We start from the raw sequence: 25,635 nt of genomic DNA, 5'->3' as shown, positions 1-25,635 counted from the left end.
TCGGTCTTCAGTTCTGTCGGCACAGGGGTTTAACCCACTGCACCACCGGGGGTTCCATGGCAGTACTGGTATGTGGCAGGTACTGGCTTGTTCAGTAGACTCTCCTCTACAGTTTTGAGTTTCCTGGAATTGTAATAACCTATAAGGTTCGTGGCTTCTGTTTGGCTTCTATTACCTTACAGAGATACAAAGTATTGCCAAGGGTAACTATCCAATGGGGAAATACAATATGGTCCCTGTACCCATAGGATCAGTACCTGTGGTTTCACCAACCCTACATCTGACAAAATATATCATCTCTAGCCATTTTCTAAGTCTATAGTATGTTTTTTCTGGAAGTAAGGAATGGATGGAATCGGAGGGGGGTTGCAACCATCTGAGCTTTCATGAAAGGCAAGGAGATCCTCCCAAACCACAGCCGATGGCCAACCCTACGTTGCATGTACAAAATAACGTTGTTTCGGCTCATTTGTTACTTTGAAATCTTTCTTTGTTCTTCCCTAATTACTAAAGGAAGTAGCTTGTTAGAGAGATCTCTGACAAACCACTTCTTTTGATAAAGAGGGCAGAACAAAGACATGTTTTAAAAGTAACAAAACGAGCAAAACGATGCCGCTTTATTAGTGTGTGATGTTTGGAAGTCACTCCTTACAAAAGCTCTGGTTCTGTTAAGCCTATTAATTCAAATCCTTTCAATACCATATATGCTCCTGTATAAGTCAATCTCATTTCTATGTCGAGGGAAGGTTTTGTTGGGTGAGTGGGCTTATTAACAAAAGACCCTCCTCATAAATGTACAGCAGAGTAACTTATCAGCGGCAGCGTGACCCAACACCAGTAGCCCAAAGTGATAAAAAGGACAAAACCACACAGACCAATGTTATCTCTTCCATAGGAGTCTTTTCTTTATATCAAAATAATATGGTTGCACTATTTACAAGAACAAGGTTTCCACGACACAAATAAAGTTCAACCTTTACACTGGAGCTTTACACATGAGACTTTCTCATACCGAGGCTTACCTCACACAGAGGCTTCTCTCGCAGACGAAGGCATTTTTCCCACTGAGGTTTACTTCAGAATGACTACCGTTAAGCTACAGACACCCCTGCTTATATAGAACTGCAGCTTTTGCTGAGTCATTGCATCCATTTAACCCTTTCAGTGCTCATCTCATATTTTTGTAATTAAAAATACCTAGTTAATTTTTAATATGTCTGACAGGTTTGGGGGCCAAAATTATGGATTTTGATATGACCCATGGATAAGTTGAGGGTCATTTTGTAGAGTGGAGGGGAAACCACCATTTTCCTGCCTAGGCATTCAAGAAGGCCAAAAATGGTGCCAAAGAAGAAGGAATAGCAGTGGTTGCTGTTTCTTTTGGGTTCTCTTGGAATGGACTAAGCTCTTTCCTTCTACCTCTTTACTCAGAAAAGAGGATGGTTCTTTTCTGTTACAATACATTGACTGGTGGATAAGCTGACCCAGGTTTTGGGGAGATATGGCTCTATGAGAGAATATGTACATAAGCAATGCAGGGCTTTATAGATTAGAACCAGCGCCTTTAATGGAGCTCAAAAGTCTTCAGCATTCCAGTGTAAAATGTTCTTGCATTTTTGCTTCTATCGCTTTCCATTGCTAAAAGCAGTCATGCTATAATGCATATGTTTTAATGGATTTAATCTGAATTGTTTTTTAATACTAATGGTGTTTAATACTGTTTTAATATTCATATATTTTAAATTGCATTGTAATGCTTTTAATGGTAAAGCGGGATAATAATAATACTAATAATAGTATGGATCATTGATGTTGCGATCCTAGGTGACAGCAGGATTGAAGAGAAACATCTGGAAAAGCTGACACAATATGAGGATTTAAAGATGGAACTGCAAAGACTCTGGCACAAGCCAGTCAAGATGGTCCCAGTGGTGATCGGCACACTGGGTGCAGTGCCTAAAGACCTTGGCCTGCACTTAAACACAATTGGCGCTGACAAAATTACCATCTGTCAGCTGCAAAAGGCCACCTTACTCGGATCTGCATGCATTATTTGCCGATACATCACTCAGTCCTTGACACTTGGGTGTGTGATCCAATGCAACAGCCAGCAGAGTGATCTTGTTTGCTGTGGACTCATCTTGTTGTGTTTCAAATAATAATAATAATAAATTACGCCAACATAGTGATGTTGACAGACTTTACCTGTCCAAAAAATTAGGAGGCAGAGGGCTTCCGAAAATGAAAGAAACAATAGAAGAAGAGAAACATGCACTGGCAGATCATGTGAAAGGCAGTCAAGAACCAACATTGATAGAAGTGAATAGTAGTAAACTGCTTAAATTGCAAAAGACAAAGAATGAATACCGTAAAAATACAATGCAGAGCAGAAGAGAAAACTGGCAAAAGAAGGCTCCCCATGGACAATTCCTGGGAAAATTGAGAGCCAAATTGACAAGGAAAAAACATGGATGTGGCTCACAAATGGAACTTGGAAAAAGGAGACGGAGGGCCTGATTCTGGCAGCCCAAGAACAAGCCATTTGAACCAATGCCATCAGAGCCAGAATTGAAATGTTGACGACAGAATCCAAATATAGACTCTACAAGGAAGCAGATGAAATGATGGATCACATCCTCAGCTTCTGTAAAAAGCCCGGATGAGCTCCCTCTGTCAGCTCCAGGGTTATGACATTATCCCACTGGATATAGGATCCCTGATATCCTGCAAATCTCTTGGGAAGGCAAGCGGACAAATGTCAGCATGCTGGAAGAAGCAAAGACCACCAGCATTCAAGCAATGCTCCTCCGCCATCAACTCCACTGGACCAGCCACGTTGCCCAGATGCCCGCCCACCGTCTCCCAAAGCAATTGCTCTACTCTGAACTCAAGAACGGAAAATGGAATATTGGTGGCTCAAAGCCAACCTTAAAATCTCTGGCATAGACACTGAGAACTGGGAAGCCCTGGCCCTTGAGCGCTCCAGCTGGAGGTCAGCTGTGACCAGCAATGCTACAGAATTTGAAGAGGCACGAATGGAGGCTGAAAGAGAGAAACGTGCCAAGAGGAAGGTGCATCAAGCCAACCCCGACCAGGACCACCTTCCACCTGGAAACCAATGCCCTCACTGTGGGAGACGATGCAGATCAAGAATAGGGCTCCACAGTCACCTACGGACCCACCTTGGAGGATTATCCTACTCGGACAACGAGGGATCGCCTAAGTAAGTAAATAGGATCCCTGAGGAATTGGGATCCATCATGTGACTCATTGGGTAATGAAGAATAAGTTGTATCTAAGGGGGCGCAGTGGGCTAAAGCACTGAGCTGCTGAGCTTGTTGATCGAAAGGTCGCAGGTTCGATTCCGGGGAGCAGCGTGAGCTTCCGCTGTCAGCCCTAGCTTCTGCCAACCTAGCAGTTTGAAAACATGCAAATGTGAGTAGATCAATAGGTACCGCTCTGGCGGGAAGGTAACGGCGCTCCATGCAGTCATGCTGGCCACATGACCTTGGAGATGTCTACGGACAACGCTGGCTCTTCGGCTTAGAAATGGAGATGAGCACCACACCCCAGAGTCAGACATGACTGGACTTAATGTCAGGGGACTACCTTTACCTTTAAGGGGGATTTGGTTTACTTGAAGGAGCAACAGTGTCTTCCAAGGGCAACCAATAGTACCAAAATAAATGGAAAGAAAACATTTGCTCAATTGCGGCGTTTTTCTCTAAAATGGATAGAACCTAAACCTGATGAAATTTGCTAGTTTCCACCTAAAAACTGAAACCGGAGAATGCCAGAGCACTATAATTGATGATAACACACCTGGCTTTTCTTGACAAACTGGTGATGCACAGTTTGCTGTCTACATATGCTGTTTTAACAGCGCCGGCATGCCTGATTTTCTTTCCCCTACCGAGACAGGCAACTCTCTGGACTGGATGACTACGTCTTCCAGCACTTGTATTTATGAAAATCTTGCTTCCTAAGCAAAGCCTGCCGACAGGCGCACATTGTCTGGCAGTTTTATGATGTTTGTAAGTCTGCAAGGAAATAGGCCATCAGACTCATTCCCAGCAAGACCTTTTCTTCCTCCCTGCCATCTAAGCAGATGGATTTTCAGTGCAGCTGGGTCAAGGTCGAGGAGGTCTGGAGATGAAAGGCTTTCCGCAAGCATCTTTTCCACCAGGAAGTTTAGAACATGAAAAAAAGGGGGAGGGAGGGAGGATAGCCGACTACAAAGAGGAACCAAAAAAAAAGTAGGCGCAAGGAAAGAATACAATGGCATGGCAACAACAACAACATAAAAAAGGAAGGAAATGCCGAGTGTTTTAGACAAGCGCTTGGGGAGATATAAGGTTGGCCTAGCATAACATTTTGATCTTGGAGGGCAGATGTTAACATTTTTCAGTTTTCCTCTCCTCGCAGATATATTAGAAGAAGAAAAGCATCCGAAACCAACAAAAGCAATTGTTTACTTCACCCACTCCCTAAAGTCCACTAATCCTTGAAAAATGTCCTCCAAATAGAAAAGGGTCAATATGGCAGTCAAAAGTGACCAAACTTCCACTCCATTGAAATGCAAACGTATGGGGACAGGGAGGAGAAATGGCCCACATCTCTCAGAAGTTGCCTACCTAAGGGTCAAAAGTCCCAGGATATTGTAGTCACTGTAGCCGTGGTTCCCAACCATAGAATCATAGAATCATAGAATCAAATAGTTGGAAGAGACCTCATGGGCCATCCAGTCCAACCCCCTGCCAAGAAGCAGGAATGTTGCATTCAAATCACCCCTGACAGATGGCCATCCAGCCTCTGTTTAAAAGCTTCCAAAGAAGGAGCCTCCACCACACTCCGGGGCAGAGAGTTCCACTGCTGAACGGCTCTCAGAGTTGGAAGAGACCTCATGGGCCATCCAGTCCAACCCCATTCTGCCAAGAAGCAGGGATGTTGCATTCAAATCACCCCTGACAGATGGCCATCCAGCCTCTGTTTAAAAGCTTCCAAAGAAGGAGCCTCCACCACACTCCGGGGCAGAGAGTTCCACTGCTGAACGGCTCTCAGAGTTGGAAGAGACCTCATGGGCCATCCAGTCCAACTCCCTGCCAAGAAGCAGGAATGTTGCATTCAAAGCACCCCGACAGATGGCCATTCAGCCTCTGTTTAAAAGCTTCCAAAGAAGGAGCCTCCACCACACTCCGGGGCAGAGAGTTCCACTGCTGAACGGCTCTCAGAGTTGGAAGAGACCTCATGGGCCATCCAGTCCAACCCCATTCTGCCAAGAAGCAGGGATGTTGCATTCAAATCACCCCTGACAGATGGCCATCCAGCCTCTGTTTAAAAGCTTCCAAAGAAGGAGCCTCCACCACACTCCGGGGCAGAGAGTTCCACTGCTGAACGGCTCTCACAGTCAGGAAGTTCTTCCTCGTGTTCAGATGGAATCTCCTCTCTTGTAGTTTGAAGCCATTGTTCCGTGTCCTAGTCTCCAAGGAAGCAGAAAACAAGCTTGCTCCCTCCTCCCTGTGGCTTCCTCTCACATATTTATACATAGCTATCATATCTCCTCTCAGCCTTCTCTTCTTCAGGCTAAACATGCCCAACTCCTTAAGCCGCTCCTCATAGGGCTTGTTCTCCAGACCCTTGATCATTTCAGTCGCCCTCCTCTGGACCTTTTTTTTGACCAGGGACTATTTGACCAGGGACTAATCGACCAGGGACCACTCTCCAACATTAGTATCAAAACAAGCCTACCAAATGGGTTTGGAGGAATACGAAGGCCTTAGTGATGTGGACTATATCAGGGTTCCTCAAAGTTTTTAAACAGAGGGCCAGGTCACAGTCCCTCAAACTGTGGGAGGGCCGGATTATAATTTGGAAAAAGCGTTAATGAATTTCTATGCACACTGCACATATCTTATCTGTAGTGCAAAAAACACTTTAAAACAATACAATAATTAAAATGAAGAACAATTTTAGCAAATATAAACATATTAGCATTTCAATGGGAAGTGTGGGCCTGCTTTTGGTTGATAAGATTGTTGTTGTTGTTGTTGTGTGAAGGAGAAATCAATTTGCGGAGGGGTTTGCAATCTTTTGGGACGGGGTTAATAATTGGGGAGGGGGGCAAGAAGAAAAGGAGGGTCCTCCTTCCCAGGAGCACCTGCTTCATTCCCCTTCTTCTGCGCCACATTGTTGTCCTGGTAGGCATGGCTACGAGCTGTGTACCCCAGCCGGTGCGAAGCAAAGGGGTCAGGAGAGACCTTTAAGTATGTATTGATGGAGTTTCAAGGGGTTAACCTGGCATGGTGTGAGTTGTAGTTCACCCACAATCTTATGCATGTTGTACGATTAAAAAAATTGACTTTCCAAATAGGTCCTTCCATATCCTTCCTTCGGCAAGACGGAATGTTGGATACGCGAAGTTTGGTTAAACTTGGTTTGGTTATTTTATTTATTTATTTACAGTATTTATATTCCACCCTTCTCACCCTGCAGGGGACTCAGGGCGGATTACGATGTACATATACATGGCAAACATTCAATGCCATAGACACACAACATATATCGACAGGCACACAGAGGCTATTTAACATTCCAGCTTTTTCATGAGGGTATTCTGGCCACCAGGGGAGCTGTTGTTTCACCGTCCATCTGTGACACTGATGAAGTACTTCCTTATTCTTTGCATGCATGCTGGAGATTTTTATGGCATCATAAATTAGCCTCCCTGCATAAGCAGTACCTATATTTCCTACTTATAGAATCATAGAATCAAAGAGTTGGAAGAGACCTCGTGGGCCATCCAGTCCAACCCCATTCTGCCAAGAAGCAGGAATATTGCATTCAAATCACCCCTGACAGATGACCATCCAGCCTCTGTTTAAAAGCTTCCAAAGAAGGAGCCTCCACCACACTCCGGGGCAGAGAGTTCCACTGCTGAATGCCTCTCAAAGTCAGGAAGTTCTTCCTCATGTTCAGATGGAATCTCCTTTCTTGTAGTTTGATGGTCACTTGTTGGCCTGATAGGTGTCTTGTGTTCAAATTTGGTGTCAATTCATCCAGTGGTTTTTGAGTTATGTTAATCCCAAAAATGAACATTACATTACATTACATTACATTACATGCCTGAGCTCTGCGAGTGCAGCATTTTTCCGAATGAAGCACTTGGCAGATGCAACTGTCTTTGGGGCTGCAAAGGTCGACAGCAAGCTACATAAATTGGTCAGAAGCTCACTCCAACCCAGACTGGCTTTGAACTTACGACCTTTTGGTCAGTAGTGATCTTAATGCAGCTGACTCCCAGCCAGTATATACAGTAATTGGATAAAACACTGGAAATAAAGAATATGGATAAATTAACCTATTTGCTATTTGCTAAAAAGGAACACTGGCAGACCTATGAGCCAAACTGACTTGTCAAACTTTGAGGAATATTTAAAATTATTAAAAAAATCCTGGACTGACTTAAGTACGAGTAAACGGCAAAGGACCATTTAAGAAAAGATTACTGAAGGATAGAAGATTGGAAGTCAACACTTTTATTACCCAATACCCCCCCCCCCGACCCCTCTCTTTAAACCCTTATAGACATTTTCCTATTTTCCTCTAAATCAATTGTTCCCACACTTTCATTGTAAACTCACACTCCACCATCCTCCTTCTCCCTCCCCCCATTTTTCTTTTCTCCCTCTTTCCCTTCTACCTCCTCCCCCCTTTATCTTTTTTTTTTATCTTATTACATAAACCAATAAAAATTATTTGAAAAAAAAACAACATTCCAGCTTTTTCATGAGGGTATTCTGGCCACCAGGGGAGCTGTCGCTTCACCGTCCATTTGTGACACTGATGAAGTACTTCCTCATTCTTTGCATGTTTGCTGGAGATTTTTATGGACTCATAAATTAGCCTCCCCACATAAGCAGTACCTAAATTTCCTACTTGACAGATGCAACTGGCTGCAAAAGTCAACAGCAAGCTACACAAATTGGTCAGCAGCTCACTCCGACCTGGGCTGGCTTCGAATTCATGACCTTGTGGTCAGTAGTGATCTTAATGCAGCTGACTCTCAGCCATCTGCGCCACAGTCCTGCTGCATATATATTGAACTCCATGGTTTTGCAATGATGTAGCAATGGGAGCTGTGCAGTGGTGGTTGGAGTGTGAAGGGATGCGTGTATTGTTTTGTGATGTGAGCATTTAATTTTGTTGTGCAATAGTACAATGACAATACAGCTATTCTATTCTTGGGTTAATGAACCACCATGAAAGTGAAACAAATACAAATAAAGAAATACCTATTGTTTTACCTCTCAAGGAATTTCTAGATAAGTGGTTCTCAGCCTTCCCAATGCCGCAACCCCTTAATACAGTTCCTCATGTTGTGGTGACCCCCAACCATAAAATTATTTTTGTTGCTACTTCATAACTGTCACTTTGCTACTGTCATGAATCGTCATGTAAATATCTGATATTCAGGATGTATTTTCATTCACTGGACCAAATTGGCACAAATACCCGATACGACCAAGTTTGTAATTTGGTGGGGTTGGGATGGGAGGATTGATTTTGTCATTTGGGAGTTGTAGTTGCTGGGATTTATAGTTAACCTACATTCAAAGAGCATTTTGAACTCCACCAACAACGGAATCAAACCAAACTTGGCACATAGAACTCCCATGACCAACAGAAAATAGTGGAAGGGTTTGGTGGGCATTGGTCTTGAGTGTTGGAGTTGTAGTTTACCTACATGCAGAGAACTGTGAACTCAAACAATGATGGATCTGGAGCAAACTTGGAACAAATAATCAATATGCTCAAATGTGAACACTGGTGTAGTTTGGGGAAAATAGACCTTGACATTTGCAACTTGTAGTTGCTGGGATTTATAGTTTGCCTACAATCAAAGAGCATTCTGAACCCCATCAACAATAGAATTGGACCAAACTTAACACAGAGAACCCCCATGATCAACAGAAAATACTGTGTTTTCTGATAGTCTTTGGTGACCCCTCTGACACCCCCTTCCGACCCCCCCAGGGCTCCCGACCCCCAGGTTGAGAAATGCTGTTCTAGATCTTCTAGTATGACTTTCTGCTGGAACATAACCCTAGAGTTGACTACAGGAACCAGAGAGTCCTAGAGAGATATTCTCTCAAGACGTCTCTAGTTCCTCCAGCATGACCAGAGGAAATATACACTGCAGGACCAAGAGATTCCTAGAGAGATCAAATCCACAAAAGTCAAAACCGCAAATGTAGAGGGACGACTGTACTTCCCTAAGAGGGGGAAAAAACTCCATGGTGCCCTTACTTCAAATTTTAGCTGCTTCTTGGCACCACCGCGTGTGTCGTTCTCCTTTTCCATTTTCTTTTCATCACCACTGCAAACTCCATCTGTCTTCTCCGGAGGCAAAGCCACTGGGAACGAGAAAGAGAAAGGGGGGAAATATATCAGAAGGAAGTGGTAGAATAAAGCTGTGTTCAGTCACCCGATACATCAGACACCTCATTATAAAGCAAGTTAATACTCCACGGTTTCAACTTAAAACTTGATTTGAAGAAGAAGAAGAAGAAAAATATGGAGACAAAACTTTCACATGAGGATCTACTGAAAGATTGTCGGCTTGGCAGCCCAAAGTTCGGTCTGAATTCTAACAAAATGCTGTCGCTGTAAAATCACCCTCCATTAAAATGAGCAGAAACTGTGGACACTTCAAATCATAGTTAGCAGCACGTCTGCTAAAATATACAACGTTTTCTCAGAGTCAAGCCAAACAAATGGTAATTGCCATCAGCAAACACCCAACTCAATCAAAAAGCTCATAGATCACACTGAGCTGCATTTATCTTGACTCTGTATGCAGCAACCAAACACTACCAATAGACATCCCATAATTATTATTTCTTAGTCATGTCAGGAGCAAGTCGCTTCTGGTGTGAGGGAATTGGCCGTCTGCAAGGACGTTGCCCAGGGGATGCCTGGATGATTTGATGTTTTTATCATCCTTGTGGGAGGCTTCTCTCATGTCCCCGCATGAAGAGCTGGAGCTGATAGAGGGAGCTCATCCGCCTTTCCCCCGGATTTGAACCTGCGACCTGTCGGTCTTCAGTCCTGCCGGCATAGGGGTTTAACCCACTGCGCCACCGGGGGCTCCATATCCCATAATAACATTTATAGAGCATACAATACAATGTGGATACCAGGCAAGATTCTGGAAAAGATCATCAAGGAAGTGGTCTGCAAACCCTTAGAAAGGAATGCGGTCATCGCTAATAGTCAACACGGATTTATCAAACACAAGTCATGCCAGACGCACCTGATCTCTTTTTTGATAGAGTTACAAGATGGATAGATGCAGGGAACGCTGTAGATGGCGCATATCTGCATTTCAAGAAGGTCTTCCTTCAACAAGATCTCCCATGACCTTCTGCCAAACAAACTAGTCAAATGTGGCAAAACTATGGTTAGGTGGATCCGTAATTGGCTAAGCAAACGAACCCAGAGGGTGATTCTCCCCAATGCTTCCTCTTCACCCTGGAAATATGTGATGATTGGAGTGTCACAAGCATGGTTCCGTCCTGGGCCCGGTCCTGTCTAACATCTTTATTAATGACTTAGGTCAGGTGTGTTGGCACGGCAGTGCCAGGAGATTTGAATTTCTTTTTCTTGCACTGCTAGTTTGTATGAATTTATTTAGCCAGGCATTTTGCAATCAGGTAGCTTTCCCAAGTTGCAGTCATAGGGCCAGCAACCTGGCAATCATCGTTAGTCTTTAGACCTGCCCCTTTTCCCAGGGTTTTGGAGGCAAGGACCTTCGTTCAGTCTCACTGTTTGAAGCCTAACAGCAGGGCATGAGGGTGGACCTGGCATTGTCTGTAGACACCTCCAAGGTCATGTGGACAGCATAACTGCATGGAGCAGCCAGGTTAATAACTGGGGCAGCATACAGGGAGCATACAACTCCTATGTTACGCCAGCTCCACTGGCTGCCAGTTTACTACTGGGCACAATTCACGGTTTTAAATGGTGTATTTTAATATTTTGATAAATGCTTTTAATATTTATGTATGAATATAAGAATTTGTGTCCCGGCATTGAATGTTTGCCATATATATGCTGTGCTTCACCCTGAGTCCCCGTTGGGGTGAGAAGGGCGGAATATAAATGTTTTAAATAAATCTATATAAATAAAAATGTAATGTTTGTTTGTGGGATTAACAGAACTCAAAAACCACTGGGGGAATTGACACCAAATTTTGGACGCAGGACACCTAACAACCCAATGTATGTCCTTCACTCGAAAATTTTTGATTTTGTCGTTTGGGAGTTGTCATTGCTGGGATTTATAGTTCAGCTACAATCAAAGAGCATTCTGAACTCAACCAATGATGGAATTGAATCAAATTTGGCACACAAGACTCCCATGACCAACAGAAAATACTGGAAGGGTTTGGTGGGCATTGATGTTGAGTTTGGGAGTTGTAGTTCGCCTACATCCAGAGAACACTATGGACACAAACAATGATGGATCTGGACCAAACTCTACACGAATACTCAATATGCCCAAATGTGAACACTGGTGGAGTTTGGGGGAAATAGAATTTTGACATTTGGGAGTTGCAGTTGCTGTTATTTCTAGTTCACCTAGAATCACAGAGCATTCTGAATCCCACCAATGATAGAATTGGGCCAAACCTCCCACACAGAACCCCCATGACCACCAAAGTGGGCCATAGCAACATGTAGCAGGGGACAGCTAGTAAATAAATAAATAACTTCCTGCTGGAGCGGTACCTATTGATCTACTCATATTTGCATGTTTTCAAACTGCTAGGTTGGCAGAAGCTGGGGCTAACAGCAGGAGCTCACCCCACTCCCTGGATTCGAACCACCGACCTTTTGGTCAGCAAGTTCAGCAGCTCAGCGGTTTAACCCACTGCCTCACCAGGGGCTCCTAAATACAACCAGAACCTTATTCTGTCTTTCAGGTTAAATGGTCTACAACAAATTAATTTTCCGTTCCCACTCTACTTTTCCTTCCTTTCCTTCCCGAGCAGCTTCTCTTCCAAGCAGATGAATGCCAGCATTTTACCCTTCTTAAACGAAGTTTCTACCTACAGGCAAAGAATGGGCATTCAGAGGATAAATGCTCTTGACTTTAAACACGGGCGTTTAATCTTTCAGAGACATAAATTAAATATTAAAGCAAAGTTTTCTAACAGGTAAGAACTGTGATCTGACAAATTAGGCCTCGGAAATGTTAAGAGGCGAACATATATGGGAGGCTAGAGAAAAGGGAAACGTAACACCGAAATGCCTCTCAGACATACTTTTTAATATTGCATACAAGAAAAGATTTCTCTGTTCGTTTTACCGGAGATCTTGTTGCTAGGGGACCATTTTCTTTAAAAATTTCTCCTTTGGATTTCAACATATTGTGCACTGCAATATCTGCCAAGGTCTCTCTCTCCCTTTTTCCAACAAAAGAATGCCATAATCTAAAGATAATGGTAATATAGGGCGCCCATGGCACCCCAAATGTTCCGGGCATCCACTTTCCAGCAGTTGGTGATCATGGATTATGGCAGTGGTTCTCTACCTTTCTAATGCTGCGACCCCTTAATACAGTTCCTCATGTTGTGGTGACCCCCAACCATAATATTATTTTTGTTGCTACTTCACAACTATAATTTTGCTACTGTTATTAATCGTAATGTAAATATCTGATATGCAGGATGTATTTTCATTCACGGGATCAAATTTGGCACAAATACGTGATATGCCCCAATTTTAATACTGGTGGGGTTGGCAGGGGATTGATGTTGTCATTTGGGAGTTGTAGTTGCTGGGATTTATAGTTCACCTACAATCAAAGAGCAAAGAGCAGAGGCCTGGTTAACTCTGTCCATTCTCCTCCCCTCTTGTGGCATACTCTTGGAACTTCAATTCCCAGAACCCCCTTTTTGTGGGTTTTTTTAAAAAATGTTATGGTAAAAACTTTAGGATGCTTGCCATAGATGCAGGCGAAACGTCAGGAGAAATGCCTCTAGAACATGGCCCTATAGCCCGAAAAAACCCACAAGAACCTAGTGATTCCAGCCATGAAAGCCTTCGACAATACAAAAACTTTAAACATTTCCAAAAAAATTGTGGATTGGTTAAACATTCTGAAACTTGACAGTTTAAAGTAGTAGATGTGGTCTATAGGTGAGTCAGGTTTTATGTTGATAGGCCTAAAAATGATGGAGAAATGAGTTCCTAAGTTTTCCCATAGGCTCCAATGAATGAATCTTTCCGGCATGTAAACAGAAACCCCTCCTGAATTTGGGAAGTTCCCTAAAATCAGCAGCTGAAAACCATATACTGAAAACAGTACGGGGTTTTGCTGAATTGCACACCCCTACTGGTAAATAATATCGAGGATAGTTTTGACGGTGTGATGAGTGAATTAGAACCAGACATCCTGAGGAGTGAGGTTGAATGGGTCTGAAGAAGCATTGCTAACAACAAGGCAGCAGGAGACGACGGGATCCCAGCTGAACTGTCTAAAATCTTGAAAGATGATGCTGTCAAGGTGATGCATGCCATATGCCAGCAAATATGGAAAACACAGGAATGACCATCAGACTGGGAAAAAAACCCACTTATATCCCCATACCAAAAAAGGGAAATGCTAAAGACTGCTCAAACTTCTGTACAGTGGCCCTTATTTCTCATGCCAGTAAGGTAATGTTCAAGATCCTGCAAGGAAGACTCCAGCAAGACATGGAGAGAGAGTTGCCAGATGGACAAGCTGGGTTTAGAAAAGGCAAAGGAATGAGAGACCAAATTGCCAATATCTGCTGGATAATAGAGAAAGGCAGGGAGTTTCAGGGGAAAAAAAATCTATTTCTGTGTCATTGACTATTCTAAAGCCTTTGACTGTGTGGATCATAATAAATTGTGGCAAGTTCTTGGTGGGATGGGCATACCAAGCCACCTTGTCTCTCTCCTGAGGAATCTGTACAAGGACCAAGTAGCAACAGTAAGTACTGACCACGGAACAACAGACTGGTTCAAGATTGGGAAAGGTGTGTGGCAGGTCACGAAGAGTCGGAAACGACTGAACGAATGAACAACAAACTGGTAAATAATATAATAGGATTGAGATCCCTGATAGAGTTCAACAATATTATAATTTGTGAATAATCACCAAGAGTATCTGGCCTGTTATCGTACCAGGGAAGTATTAAAAGAAAGAGGTCTTCAGGATCAATGTGAATTGAATCATTTATATCAAATTATTTATGAGTTTCTTTTCAGGTCTCAACCTTTTTTTAAAAGAGAGGTGAACTTTGGAGTTTTAAACCTTGATCCTGTAGCTGAGGCAAAGGCATGATTTGCTTCCCACAGAATAACTATTGAAGGGACACGCATACACACAAACAAACATTTGAAGCATGCTTCCTTGGGCATGTCTGATGAGGTCTTTTTTTTTACTCACCTTGCCCCCTTTTGAACAACAAACAACCAAGCTGTTTCATAAACTAGCTTTGAAACTCTCCTTTCAGTTTCAGAAGTGATTTGCTCTGTGCCGCTAAAGGTTACCATTTGAGATACAAAAGCCCAAAGCCAAATCCAGTCTTGAAGGAGTCATTATTTTTATTTTTAAAACATGGTTTAACCTGCTGTTTCAATGTTGCGTGTAAGCCACCCTAGTGTTAATATAAAACACAAAATGAGGGCTTCAATGAGAGCTCCAGAGAGCTCTAGATTGTGCAGCTACCTTTTCCAATGGTCCATCTGTAAGTGAAGTCCAACTGGCCCTCCATACCTGAAGGGTTCACGTCTGTGGATCTGATTATGCACAGATTTGATTAAAATGTCCTATTTAGGGATCTCTAGACCCACCTATGTGACTCTATGGTCAGCTTCCTCCAAAGTCCCCAGAGTCACAGTAGAAGACCTAGAGATCCTTAGAGGGAACACCTTCCTTGGAATCTTCAGTTCTTCCAGTGCAATTCTATGATCAGCTTCCAATGATCATATATGGCCACCTTCCACCAGAAAGTGACAACAGAGTCATGCTGGAGGATCTAGAAATTCCAAGAAAAAATGCCTATTCTGTGGAAGTTGACTTTAAAGTCATGCTGGAGGATCTAGAGATGCCTTGTGAGATGTTTTCTCAAGGTCATAGTTTAATAACTTATCAATGGCCCCTTCTACATTGCCATATAATCCAGTTCAAAGCAGATAATATGGATTTTATATGGCAGTGCAGAAGGGGCCTATGTCAATGGAGAGCTCCCTGCTACCTACTTGCTTGGACACCAGACTTGATACCTTTCTCGTTCAGGGATGAGCAATGGTGTTCAGTAAGAAACTATTTCGGTGCTGCAGAACTCTCTTGGTGTTACATGAACTATCACACGCTGTTAAACTACTTGTTTGAAAGTGAACAAATATCCAGGAACATACATTTGCAGTCTACAGAGGTTGACCAGAGAAATGCAATGAGAAAAACCAAGTCAACCCCAAAAGTGATGCCAGAGACCATAGAAGCAGATATATAACCAGTCTATGTTATGATTTTACAAATTAAACACCCAAACGTGTTTTACAACAAATCGACAGCAGTTCAATACACGGTAACGTTATGTAGTAATTACTGTATTTATGAATTTAGCACCAAAACATAGCAATGTATTGAAACAGCTGTGGATCTGGGTGGGAGGCAAACTGTGTTGGAAAATACATAATGTTGGATGAGCAAAGGTTGGATATGCGAGACTCTAGTGCAGTGGTTCTCAACCTTTCTGATGCCGCGACCCCTTAATACAGTTCTATATGTTGTGCTGACCCCCAACCATGAAATTATTTTTGCTACTTCATAACTGCAATTTTGTTACAGTTAGGAATCATCATATAAATAACTGATATGTAAGATGTATTTTAATTCAGTGGATCAAATTTGGCACGAATACCCGATTCGCCCACATTTGAATACTGGTGGAGTGGGGTGGGGGGACTGATTTTGTCATTTGGGAGTTGTAGTTGGTGGGATTTATAGTTCACCTACAATCAAAGAGCATTCTGAGCTTCACCAGGAATGGAATTGAACCAAACTTGGCACACAGAACTCCCATGCCCAACAGAAAATATTGGAAGGATTTGATGGGCATTGACCTTGAGTTTTGGAGTTGTAGTTCACCTACATCCAGAGAGCACTGTGAACTCAAACAATAATAGATCTGGACCAAACTTCACACGAATACTCAATATGCCCAAATGTGAACACTGGTGGAGTTTGGGGAAATTAAAACTTTGTATTTGGGAGTTGTAGTTGCTGAGATTTATAGTTCACCTACAATCAAAGAGTCCCTTGAACCCCACCAATGATAGAATTGGTCCAAACTTCCAACACAGAACCCCCATGACCAACAGAATTTACTGGAGGGATTTGGGATGAATTGACAGTGATTTAGGGGAGATGTAGTTCACCTTCTACCTTTCTAATGGGTCTTTGGCGACCCCTCTGACATCCCCCCCCAGAGGTCCCGACCCCCAGGGGTCCTGACCCCCAGGTTGAGAAACACTGCTCTAGTGTATAGATTTTTGGAACACTAAACAGTACAAGGAAGTTTTGCAGCCTATGTATAAGATGAATGATCACATCTGGAGATTTTGAGATTCAACAATTCACTCCCCTTTTGGAGCCAGAAAAAAAAACAAAGGTTAGTGTGAGGATGTGGGATGTGTCGAAGGGCACGAAAACATTCTTAGAGGATCCATATGGCCTAAGGGCTGCACTTTTCCATTAAGGGGAGGGGGACTCCTGACTAGATTAGAATGACCCCTTCTTTGGATACAGCTCAATCTCAACAGAGCCCTTTGTTCCCGTTTGACACCGGATTATTACAGTTGTTCTTCCCCGTGTCCTCCTTCTCTTTGCTATTAATTGAAAAATGTGTGCCTTGAACACCACCCTACAATGTTCCTTTTCTGTTTGAAACTGGAAATACAACTAAGGAGGTGAGGGGCGAGGGGGTATTACATTTCAAACATTGTGAAATACTATTCCTACATTAAAGAAAGCTAATTGGCACCAGTATACTTACAGATGTCTTTTGCCGAGGACATTTAATTAATAACAGCTATTTGTGAGAAAAGAATGAGGAGGAACGAAAAGCACATGCATAAGAGTGATGAATCCATTACTGTCAGCCAGATTTCAGGCTATTATTGATTTCCACCAATAAAGGCACCAGGTTTCGGAATTATTTAAGAATCTGAGGATGCTTGCCATAGATGCAGGCAAAACGTCAGGAGAAATGCCTCTAGAACATGGCCATATAGTCCGAAAAAACCCACAAGAACTGAATATATTTAAGAAATTCCCGACCCAACGTTGGCCAATGGAAAAAAGGTGTGTGAACTTTCCAAAGATGCAGGTGTGGAGGTGGTTCGAACATGAGTCACTCCCAAACCACAATCCAAAAGTTTGGCTAAGTATCCAGAGTGTTTGACTTCGTGATCAGAACTACATGGGTCTCATTCTATTTTGATTAGACCACACCTGGAATATTGTGCCCAATTCTGGGCACCACAATTCAAGAGAGACATTGACAAGCTGGAATGTGTCCAGAGGAGGGCAACTAAAATGATCAAGGGTCTGGAGAATAAGCCCTATGAGGAGCGGCTTAAGGAGCTGGGCATGTTTAGCCTGAAGAAGAGAAGGCTGAGAGGAGATATGATAGCCATGTATAAATATGTGAGAGGAAGCCACAGGGAGGAGGGAGCAATCTTGTTTTCTGCTTCCCTGGAGACTAGGACACAAAACAATGGCTTCAAACTACAAGAGAGGAGATTCCGTCTGAACATGAGGAAGAACTTCCTGACTGTGGGAGCCGTTCAGCAGTGGAACTCTCTGCCCTGGAGTGTGGTGGAGGCTCCTTCTTTGGAAGCTTTTAAACAGAGGCTGGATGGCCATCTGTCAGGGGTGATTTGAATGCAATATTCCTGCTTCTTGGCAGAATGGGGTTGGACTGGATGGCCCATGAGGTCTCCTCCAACTCTTTGATTCTATGATTCTATGATTCATGGAGCTTGAAGCTTTTTGCATGGAGTCATTCCCATTCTGACAATGTTTGATCACCTTTTCAACCAACCAATGCCATCCTTTCAAGGAAAGTGCAAGTTTTCCCGCCTCTTTTATAGATTCCATGACGTACTGCAACTCTTCCCAATGAAATGGACAATTTACTAATCTTACACTGAGTAAAATAATCACTATTTCCACCTTGAAACGCTTTAAAAAATTCTTACATGCTTTGAGGACTATTTTTGGCTTCTCATTATGCAATCCAGATGGCAGATTTAGACAAATGACTAGTGTCTGAAAATTACTTTTCAAACAAAATTTATTGATACTTCTCACAGCACTGAAGGTGTTACTCCCATCCATTGCAAAGATGAAAACAGCAAATGATTCAAATTATCTGTATCACATACTGCTTTTCCATTACTGTCTGTTACTTTTTCAGGCAGAACCTTTTTTATATCTAGATCGATATAAATAAAAATGTAAATGTCCATTTGTGAATGACCACAAATCTCCCAAAATACTTCACCGATTGCTTTGAAATTTGGGCACAACATAGCATTCAAACAGGCAAATGTTTTTATGTATTCACATACCTAATTTTATATAAAAGTCACACCTGTGACAGGTAAAAACATGCTTGGCATCATAAACAGCGCCATCTGCTGGACAGTAGGGAAATTCAGGCTGGGGAGAGGGGTGGGGCACGGGCCCAGGGAGGGAAGGAAGGAGGCAAGCAAGGAAAAATAAAACCAAATGCCCCACCTCCAAGGACATTTCAGATTATAGTGAGTGCCATGAACATGTAGCCCAACCCCTGCCAATGTCCTCCCCAACCACCATACTGCCCACCACCCAAGGAATGCTTTCATTGAGGGACAATTTAATGTTAGATTGTACATGTTTCCTCCACCACAGGCAGATATCCCAGTATTTCTTACTCTCTCTATGGTCTCTGGATATTGGTGAACTACAAATCCAAAACTCTAGGGCAATGCCCACCAAACCCAGTATTTTCTGTTGGTCATGGGAGTTCTGTGTGCCAAGTTTGGTTCAGTTCCATCATCGGTGGAGTTCAGAATGCTCCTTGATTGTAGGTGAACTATAAATCCCAGCAACTACAACTCCCAAATGACAAAATCAATCCTCCCCCCAACTCCACCAGTATTCAAATTTGGAAGTATTGGGTATTTGTGCCAAATTTGGTCCAGTGAATGAAAATACATCCTGCATATCAGATATTTACATTACGATACATAACAGTAGCAAAATTACAAGTTGCAACTAATATAATTTTATGGTTGGGGGTCAGCACAGCATGAGGAACTGTATTAAGGGGTCACAGCATTAGAAAGGTTGAGAACCACTGTTCTAGGTTCTCCAATGTGATACTATAGTCAGCTTCCAGCAGAATTTGGGAATACTGTTGTGCTGGAAAACCTAGACATTCCTGGAGATGTGTTCTCTCGGGTTCAAAGAACCCACAATTTTTTATGTGCAGTTTTTCACTTGCTGTTAACTTCAATGAATGTGGGGAGCTGAATCTAGCTGGAATTCTATTGGGACGCTTTGTTGCTATGTGCCTTCAAACCATTTCAGAAACATAAAGGTACCTATCCGAACGCATCTCCGGCTATGAACCCACAAGGGCTTTAAGATCTTCTGCTCTCGATCCCGCCTGCAACTCAGGCATGGTTGGCGGGGACGAGGGACAGGGTCTTCTCGGTAGTGGCCCCTCGGCTGTGGAACGCCCTACCCACAGACATTAGATTAGTTCCCTCATTAATGGCATTTCGGAAGAAAGTAAAAACCTGGTTATTCGAACAGGCGTTTGAACAGGCAGTGCAATGAATTACAATGAATTATAAGAAATCGGTACAACGGATGACGAGCTTGGATTATGATTTTAGTTATGAGACGCCAGTGAGTTGTTATTGATGTTTACTGATAGTTATTGATGTTAATTGCTTATTGTATTATTGTGTTAATTGTCTTTTAAATGGCTGTACAATGTTTGCATTGAATTTTTTGCTGCTACTTGTTGTTAACCCTCTGAGTCACCTAATTGGCTGAGAAGAGCGGTATACAAATAAAGTAAATAAATAAATAGTGCCCTCTCTTGCACACTGAAAGGTCCAGACTAAATAGCCACCGTTCAATGGATAGGCATAAGGTCAATGAATAGTACAACTGTAGAATATGGCATCCTGGCATATATTTATACTATGCTAAATATGTTTTCAGAGCTTTGGCCAATGTCAGCTTTAGGTATGTATACAGCTCCTTCTTCAATCTCTGGACCCGCTGGACAAATATGGCTGACAGCTCCCATGTGACCCGCTCAGCCCTGATCAGAAGAAACAACTAGTTTTGCAAGTCCAAATTAAAAAGTCCTGTAACCAGGCAATTATCTTCAAATTCAAATTTCACTTTCAAGTTTTAATTCTAAGACATGAATGGAAAAGTACCATCACCCCCTGCTAAGCGAACGGCTGCTCTGATTGAAATGTATTCCCCCAAGATGCTTATCTTGTGCTACCCCAAAGTCTCCCTCCCACGCCAACTGGGGAAAGGAGGTGGAAACCACAGGAGCGAAACAGAGGGAAAAATCCCCTTCCTTTACAAATCAAATGAGTCGTTCAAGTATATAGGAACATTAAGCTTGCCTTGGATGAGGTACTGATCATAGATGCTCTCCCTTTGTCTGAATTTTGTACTATTCAAACAAATAAGTATTCCTAAACCTAGCTTTGCCATAACAATGCAACAGACTCTTTAGAGGAAAGGGTCAGTAAATGACAAGGCTAAGTGTGTGCATGTGGGTGCATATATATGAGATTTACATAGAAAGTGAGAGAACACTAAGTTGCTGTATGCCTAATTTTAATCAGGGTGGCATGTAGTCACCCCTTCTCTGGAAAGCCCAGGTATTTTGGCCTGCATGGAGACTGAAATCCATGCCAAAGCAGATTTTTTTAAACCCACTTTGGCACAGATTTTAGTGCTGTCTAGAAGTGCCCATGGTGAACTGGAAAACATAGAGAAGTGTTTCTCAACCTGGGGGTCGGGACCCCTGGGGGTATCACGAGGGAGTGTCAGAAGGGTCGCCAAAGACCACCAGAAAACACAGTATTTTCAGTTGGTCATGGGGGTTCTGTGTGGGAAGTTTGGCCCAATTCTCTTGTTGGTGGGATTCAGAATGCTCTTTCGTTGTAGGTGAACTATAAATCCCAGCAACTACAACTCCCAAATGTCAAGGTCTATTTTCCCAAAACTCCACCAGTGTTCACATTTGGGCATATTGAGTATCCATGCCAAGCCTGGTCCAGATCTATCATTGTTTGAGTCCACAGTGCTCTCTGGATGTAGGTGAACTACAACTCCAAAACTCAAGGTCAATGCCCACCAAACCCTTCCAGTATTTTCTGTTTGTCATGGGAGTTCTGTCTGCCAAGTTCAGTTCAGTTCAGTTCCATTGTTGGTGGAGTTCAGAATGCTCAAACCTTTTCGTTTCGCTTCTGGCACAGAAGTAAGCATTCCCCAGATAGCAAATAAATCAGTCAGAGGATGGACTTTGTAAGCTATCAGACAGTAAGGAGGGTGAGAAGATGGAAGTGCCAGCAACTGAGCCTGAAACAAACAACTCCCAATAGTTTCCTACCTTGGTGTCTTTGGAGGTTTCAGTGGCTGAAACTGAGGGTAGAAGTTCCCAGGAAGTTCAAGATGAAGCATCTACATTGATAGAAAGATGCCAGCAAAGAGAGTGGCTGAGAATGTTGGGTCATCTTTATGACAAATGCTGCTTCATCAAGGAGCACCCGAGAAGTTGAACTACAAATCAAGCAGTTATACAAGGCTTCCCTGCTATGGACAACAGATCCATTTTGATCTGACTCCCAAAGGTACTCCTGCCTTTGTGGATTTGACCTCAGATTGAGTAAACTATAGGAAGTGACGGGTAATAATAATAATGATGAAGAAGAAATAATTAGTAGTAATAATTAGTAGTGGTAATATTAGTAGTAGTGGTAGTAGAAGTTGTAGAAGACTACTACTCTAGATGTGACAGCGTCATTGGCGCCACCTATATGTAGAACTGTAAGTTGCAGGATTTGAACTGTTGTATCATGCCTGATTTTGCCTTTTTACCCTGTAAATGTATAGTTGGATTGATTGGTTTTTATAGCTGTCAATCAATGTTGTTTGCACCAGTTGAATTGCTCCTACTGCTCAACTGTTTGACCCCACCTTTTCCTAGAGAGCAGGACAGTGTTTCCTTTTCCATTCCACCATCAAACTTTCTATCAGATGGACGTGAGAGAGAGACTTGGCTCTGAAGCCCTTGATTAAGTTACCTCTCAGCACCAATTCTGAGGTTCTTACTCTTGAGACTTATGCTTCATGTTCAGATCAACCTGGACGACACTGAGAAGTCTCAAGCGCCTTCAAACTAGTTCTTTGGCACCAGAGGAAGGCTTTGTGCCTTCAAAGTATAGCCCATTGGAATTGGGGTTGTGATTATTCCGATATTCACAGCCATTGAGAAAGAGGGACCTGGAAAAGCTTCTCAGTTGCAAAACTCCTTGGACCCAAGACAACCAGAGACTGTAATGTATATTTTCCTTTACCCCTTTGAAACTTCCAACTTATTGCCTTAAAGGGATAACTCTTTGTGAACAATTAAACTTATTTTGAGTTATCTACAGTGTTTTGGTCTTTGGGAGTTCCAGTTTTCCTAAAGGAGGGCAAGAAGCAATCCCCTGGGGGAAAGATGTCACGTCCATGCCTCTTTCACTAAGAGTTATAGCCCCCAGGTGCGACGGCACACTAGAGCTATTCTTCCTGATCAACTCCAAATGGACTTGTTGATTTGGTTTCCTTGACCTCGGACTGTTTAGATATTGGCCCAGCTCCTGTGTCTCTTATCTTCTGAGAGTTTGTTTTCTTTGGACAAGGCTCTTGAACTGGCCCTTGTGATTAGGACAGTTAGAAAGAACAACAATAACAACAACAAAATCCAGAAATTTACTCGCGAAATATGTCTTCTGAGCAATCTTGGCTCAACTAAAAAACATCTTAGTTTACTGAATTGTCATGATGGCTAAGATCCATTGTATAAACAATGATGCAACTAAATGAGCAACCATATGCAGAATGTAATGGATAACAGAAGGCACACTACAGTCAATCCCAAATGGATATGCACTGGATAAGAATGTGCATGTAGACCAGTGGTTCTCAAACTTCCTAATGTCACAACTCTTAATACAGTTACTCATGTTGTGGTGGCCCCCAACCATAACATTATTTTTATTGCTACTTCATAATTGTCATTTTGTTTCTGTTGTGAATTGTAATTTAAATATCTGATATGCAGGATGAATTTTCATTCACTTGACCAAATTTGGCAAAAATACCTGATATGCCCAAATTTGAATACTGGTGAGGTTTGGTGCGGGGGTTGATTTTGTCATTTGGGAGTTGTAGTTGCTAGGATTTATAGTTCACCTACAACTAAAGAGCGTTCTGAACCCCACCAATGGTGGAATAGAACCAAACTTGGCATACAGCACTCCCATGACCAATAGAAAATACTGGAAGGGTTTGGTTGGCATTGACTTTGAGCTTTGGAGTTGTAGTTCACCTACATCCAGAGAGCACTGTGGACTCAAACAACGATGGGTCTGGACCAAACTTGGCATGGATACTCAATATGCCCAAATGTGAACACTGGTGGAATTTGGGGAAAAATAGAGCTTGATAAATATTGATAAAAGACTGTGACAACTACTCTGTTACAAGGCGGGAAAGAACTCATTCAAGAGCAACTCGACATTGATATTACTCATATGAAGAATTTGTACTACTGCCACTTTTGTATAATAATATTGATTTAAAGCATTACTAGAATGTATATCTTGATGTTAAGAGTGTGGTAGTAACTTGATTTAGAGCCTGATGCTAAGAGAGTGTTAGTAACTTGATTTAAAGCTTCTGGAACACTTGTTTTGGTGTTTCAAATTCCTTTTCTGTCAATATTGTTATTTAAAATGAATAGAGAATTAATGGTATGGTAATACTTGAGTGACGTGTTACCAAATTCAATATCTTTAAGAGAAGTTCTACAGAAGTGGATAGTCCATTACATATACTATATACCTACTTTTTTCTCCTTGAAAAATAGAGCTTGACATTTGGGAGTTCTAGTTGCTTGGATGTATGGTTCACCTACAATCAAAGAGCATTGTGAAACCCACCAATGGTGGAATTGAACCAAACTTGGCACACAGAACCCCCATGAGCAATAAAAAATACTATATTTTCTGATGATTTTTGGTGACTCCTCTGACACTCCCTCACGACCTTCAGGTTGAGAAATGCTGATGTAGACATTCATTGGCATTGCATGCACACTTACAAATTGAATTTGCAGAGTGGACAACAATGTCAAATGTATCCATTAGGCCTGGGCGGTTTCGTTCGTTAATTTTGTAATTCGTTAAATATTCGTTATATTTAACAATTACGAAATGAATACAAAACATTTTTTCAAACCCGGAAGGGTTTTTCAATAACGAAACGGCATCCTCCATCCTTTTTACGAGCTTCCGCCCGTTTCGGAAATGGGATGGAGGATGCTGGTGCCTGGGAGCCAATCCGGCGCTCCCAAGCACCCAAGCAGTGCACCGTGGCTGATTTTGATTGGCCGGGAAGCCCTTTAAAAGCGGCTCCGCGTGGCCGCTTTGCTCATTGTTGCGGAGGCGAGGGAGAAGGGAGGTCCGGGAGGGCGGCTTGCATTGGCTTGCATTGGCTTGCATTGGCTTGGCTTGGTTGGCTAAGCTGGATTTCCTTGCATTGATTCCTTAATTCCTTAATTCTGTTGTTGGGAGAGCGAGGGCGGTTTTTGTTAATTTGTTAATTTTCCATTTTTAAATATTTTTGAAAAATACCTTTCTTTTATTCTTAAAAAAAATCAAAAAATATTCTAAAAAAAGGAAAGAATCTTGTGTGCCTGTGTGTGTGTTTGTCATTTGTGTAGTTCCAACCAGTGCGCTCCTTTTGCCAACAGAAAGTGCTATAATACAGTGCTCGCTCATTATTTGTGTAGTTCCAACCAGTGCGTTCCTTTTGCCAACACAAAGTGCTATATTTTACAGTGCTCGCTCATTATTTGTGTAGTTCCAACCAGTGCGCTCCTTTTGCCAACACAAAGTGCTATATAATATAATACAGTGCAATTAGCACGAATAACGAAATTTCGTAAATGCCTTTTGCGCATGCGCTAACGCGGTGCGCCATCTTAATGAATCGTTTCATTATTAACGATGTATACAAATAACGAAATTTCGTAAATGCTTTGCGCATGCGCCAACGCGGGCGCCATCTTAACGAATCGATTCGTAAATATTTACGAAATTTCGTAAATACCGAACTTTTTTAAGGGAAAATTTTGTAATTATTTTAAATATCGAAACAAAAAAACCCCCCAATTACAAATCGATTTTAGAAACAAATTTTTCCGTTGTTACCCAGGCCTAGTATCCATGGATTCCAGCCAA

General features: G+C 42.3%; 1 protein-coding gene across 2 annotated transcripts in view; it reads right to left on the bottom strand.

Annotated features, from left to right (window-relative positions):
* The window catches only part of NKD1 (NKD inhibitor of WNT signaling pathway 1), a 184,177-nt gene that overhangs the window by 33,240 nt on the left and 125,302 nt on the right, over window positions 1-25,635 (bottom strand). For both annotated transcript variants that reach the window (XM_060787947.2, XM_060787946.2), the window contains exon 5: window positions 9,307-9,413. In XM_060787947.2, coding sequence (XP_060643930.2) covers window positions 9,307-9,413 — 107 coding nt within the window. The remainder of the gene's footprint in view (window positions 1-9,306; window positions 9,414-25,635) is intronic.

This window comes from Anolis sagrei, chromosome 8, assembly GCF_037176765.1.
Source record: "Anolis sagrei isolate rAnoSag1 chromosome 8, rAnoSag1.mat, whole genome shotgun sequence".
NCBI classification, from domain to species: domain Eukaryota; kingdom Metazoa; phylum Chordata; class Lepidosauria; order Squamata; family Dactyloidae; genus Anolis; species Anolis sagrei.
Note: the sequence above shows the minus strand (reverse complement) of the source record. Positions and strands in the feature narration are given on the sequence as shown.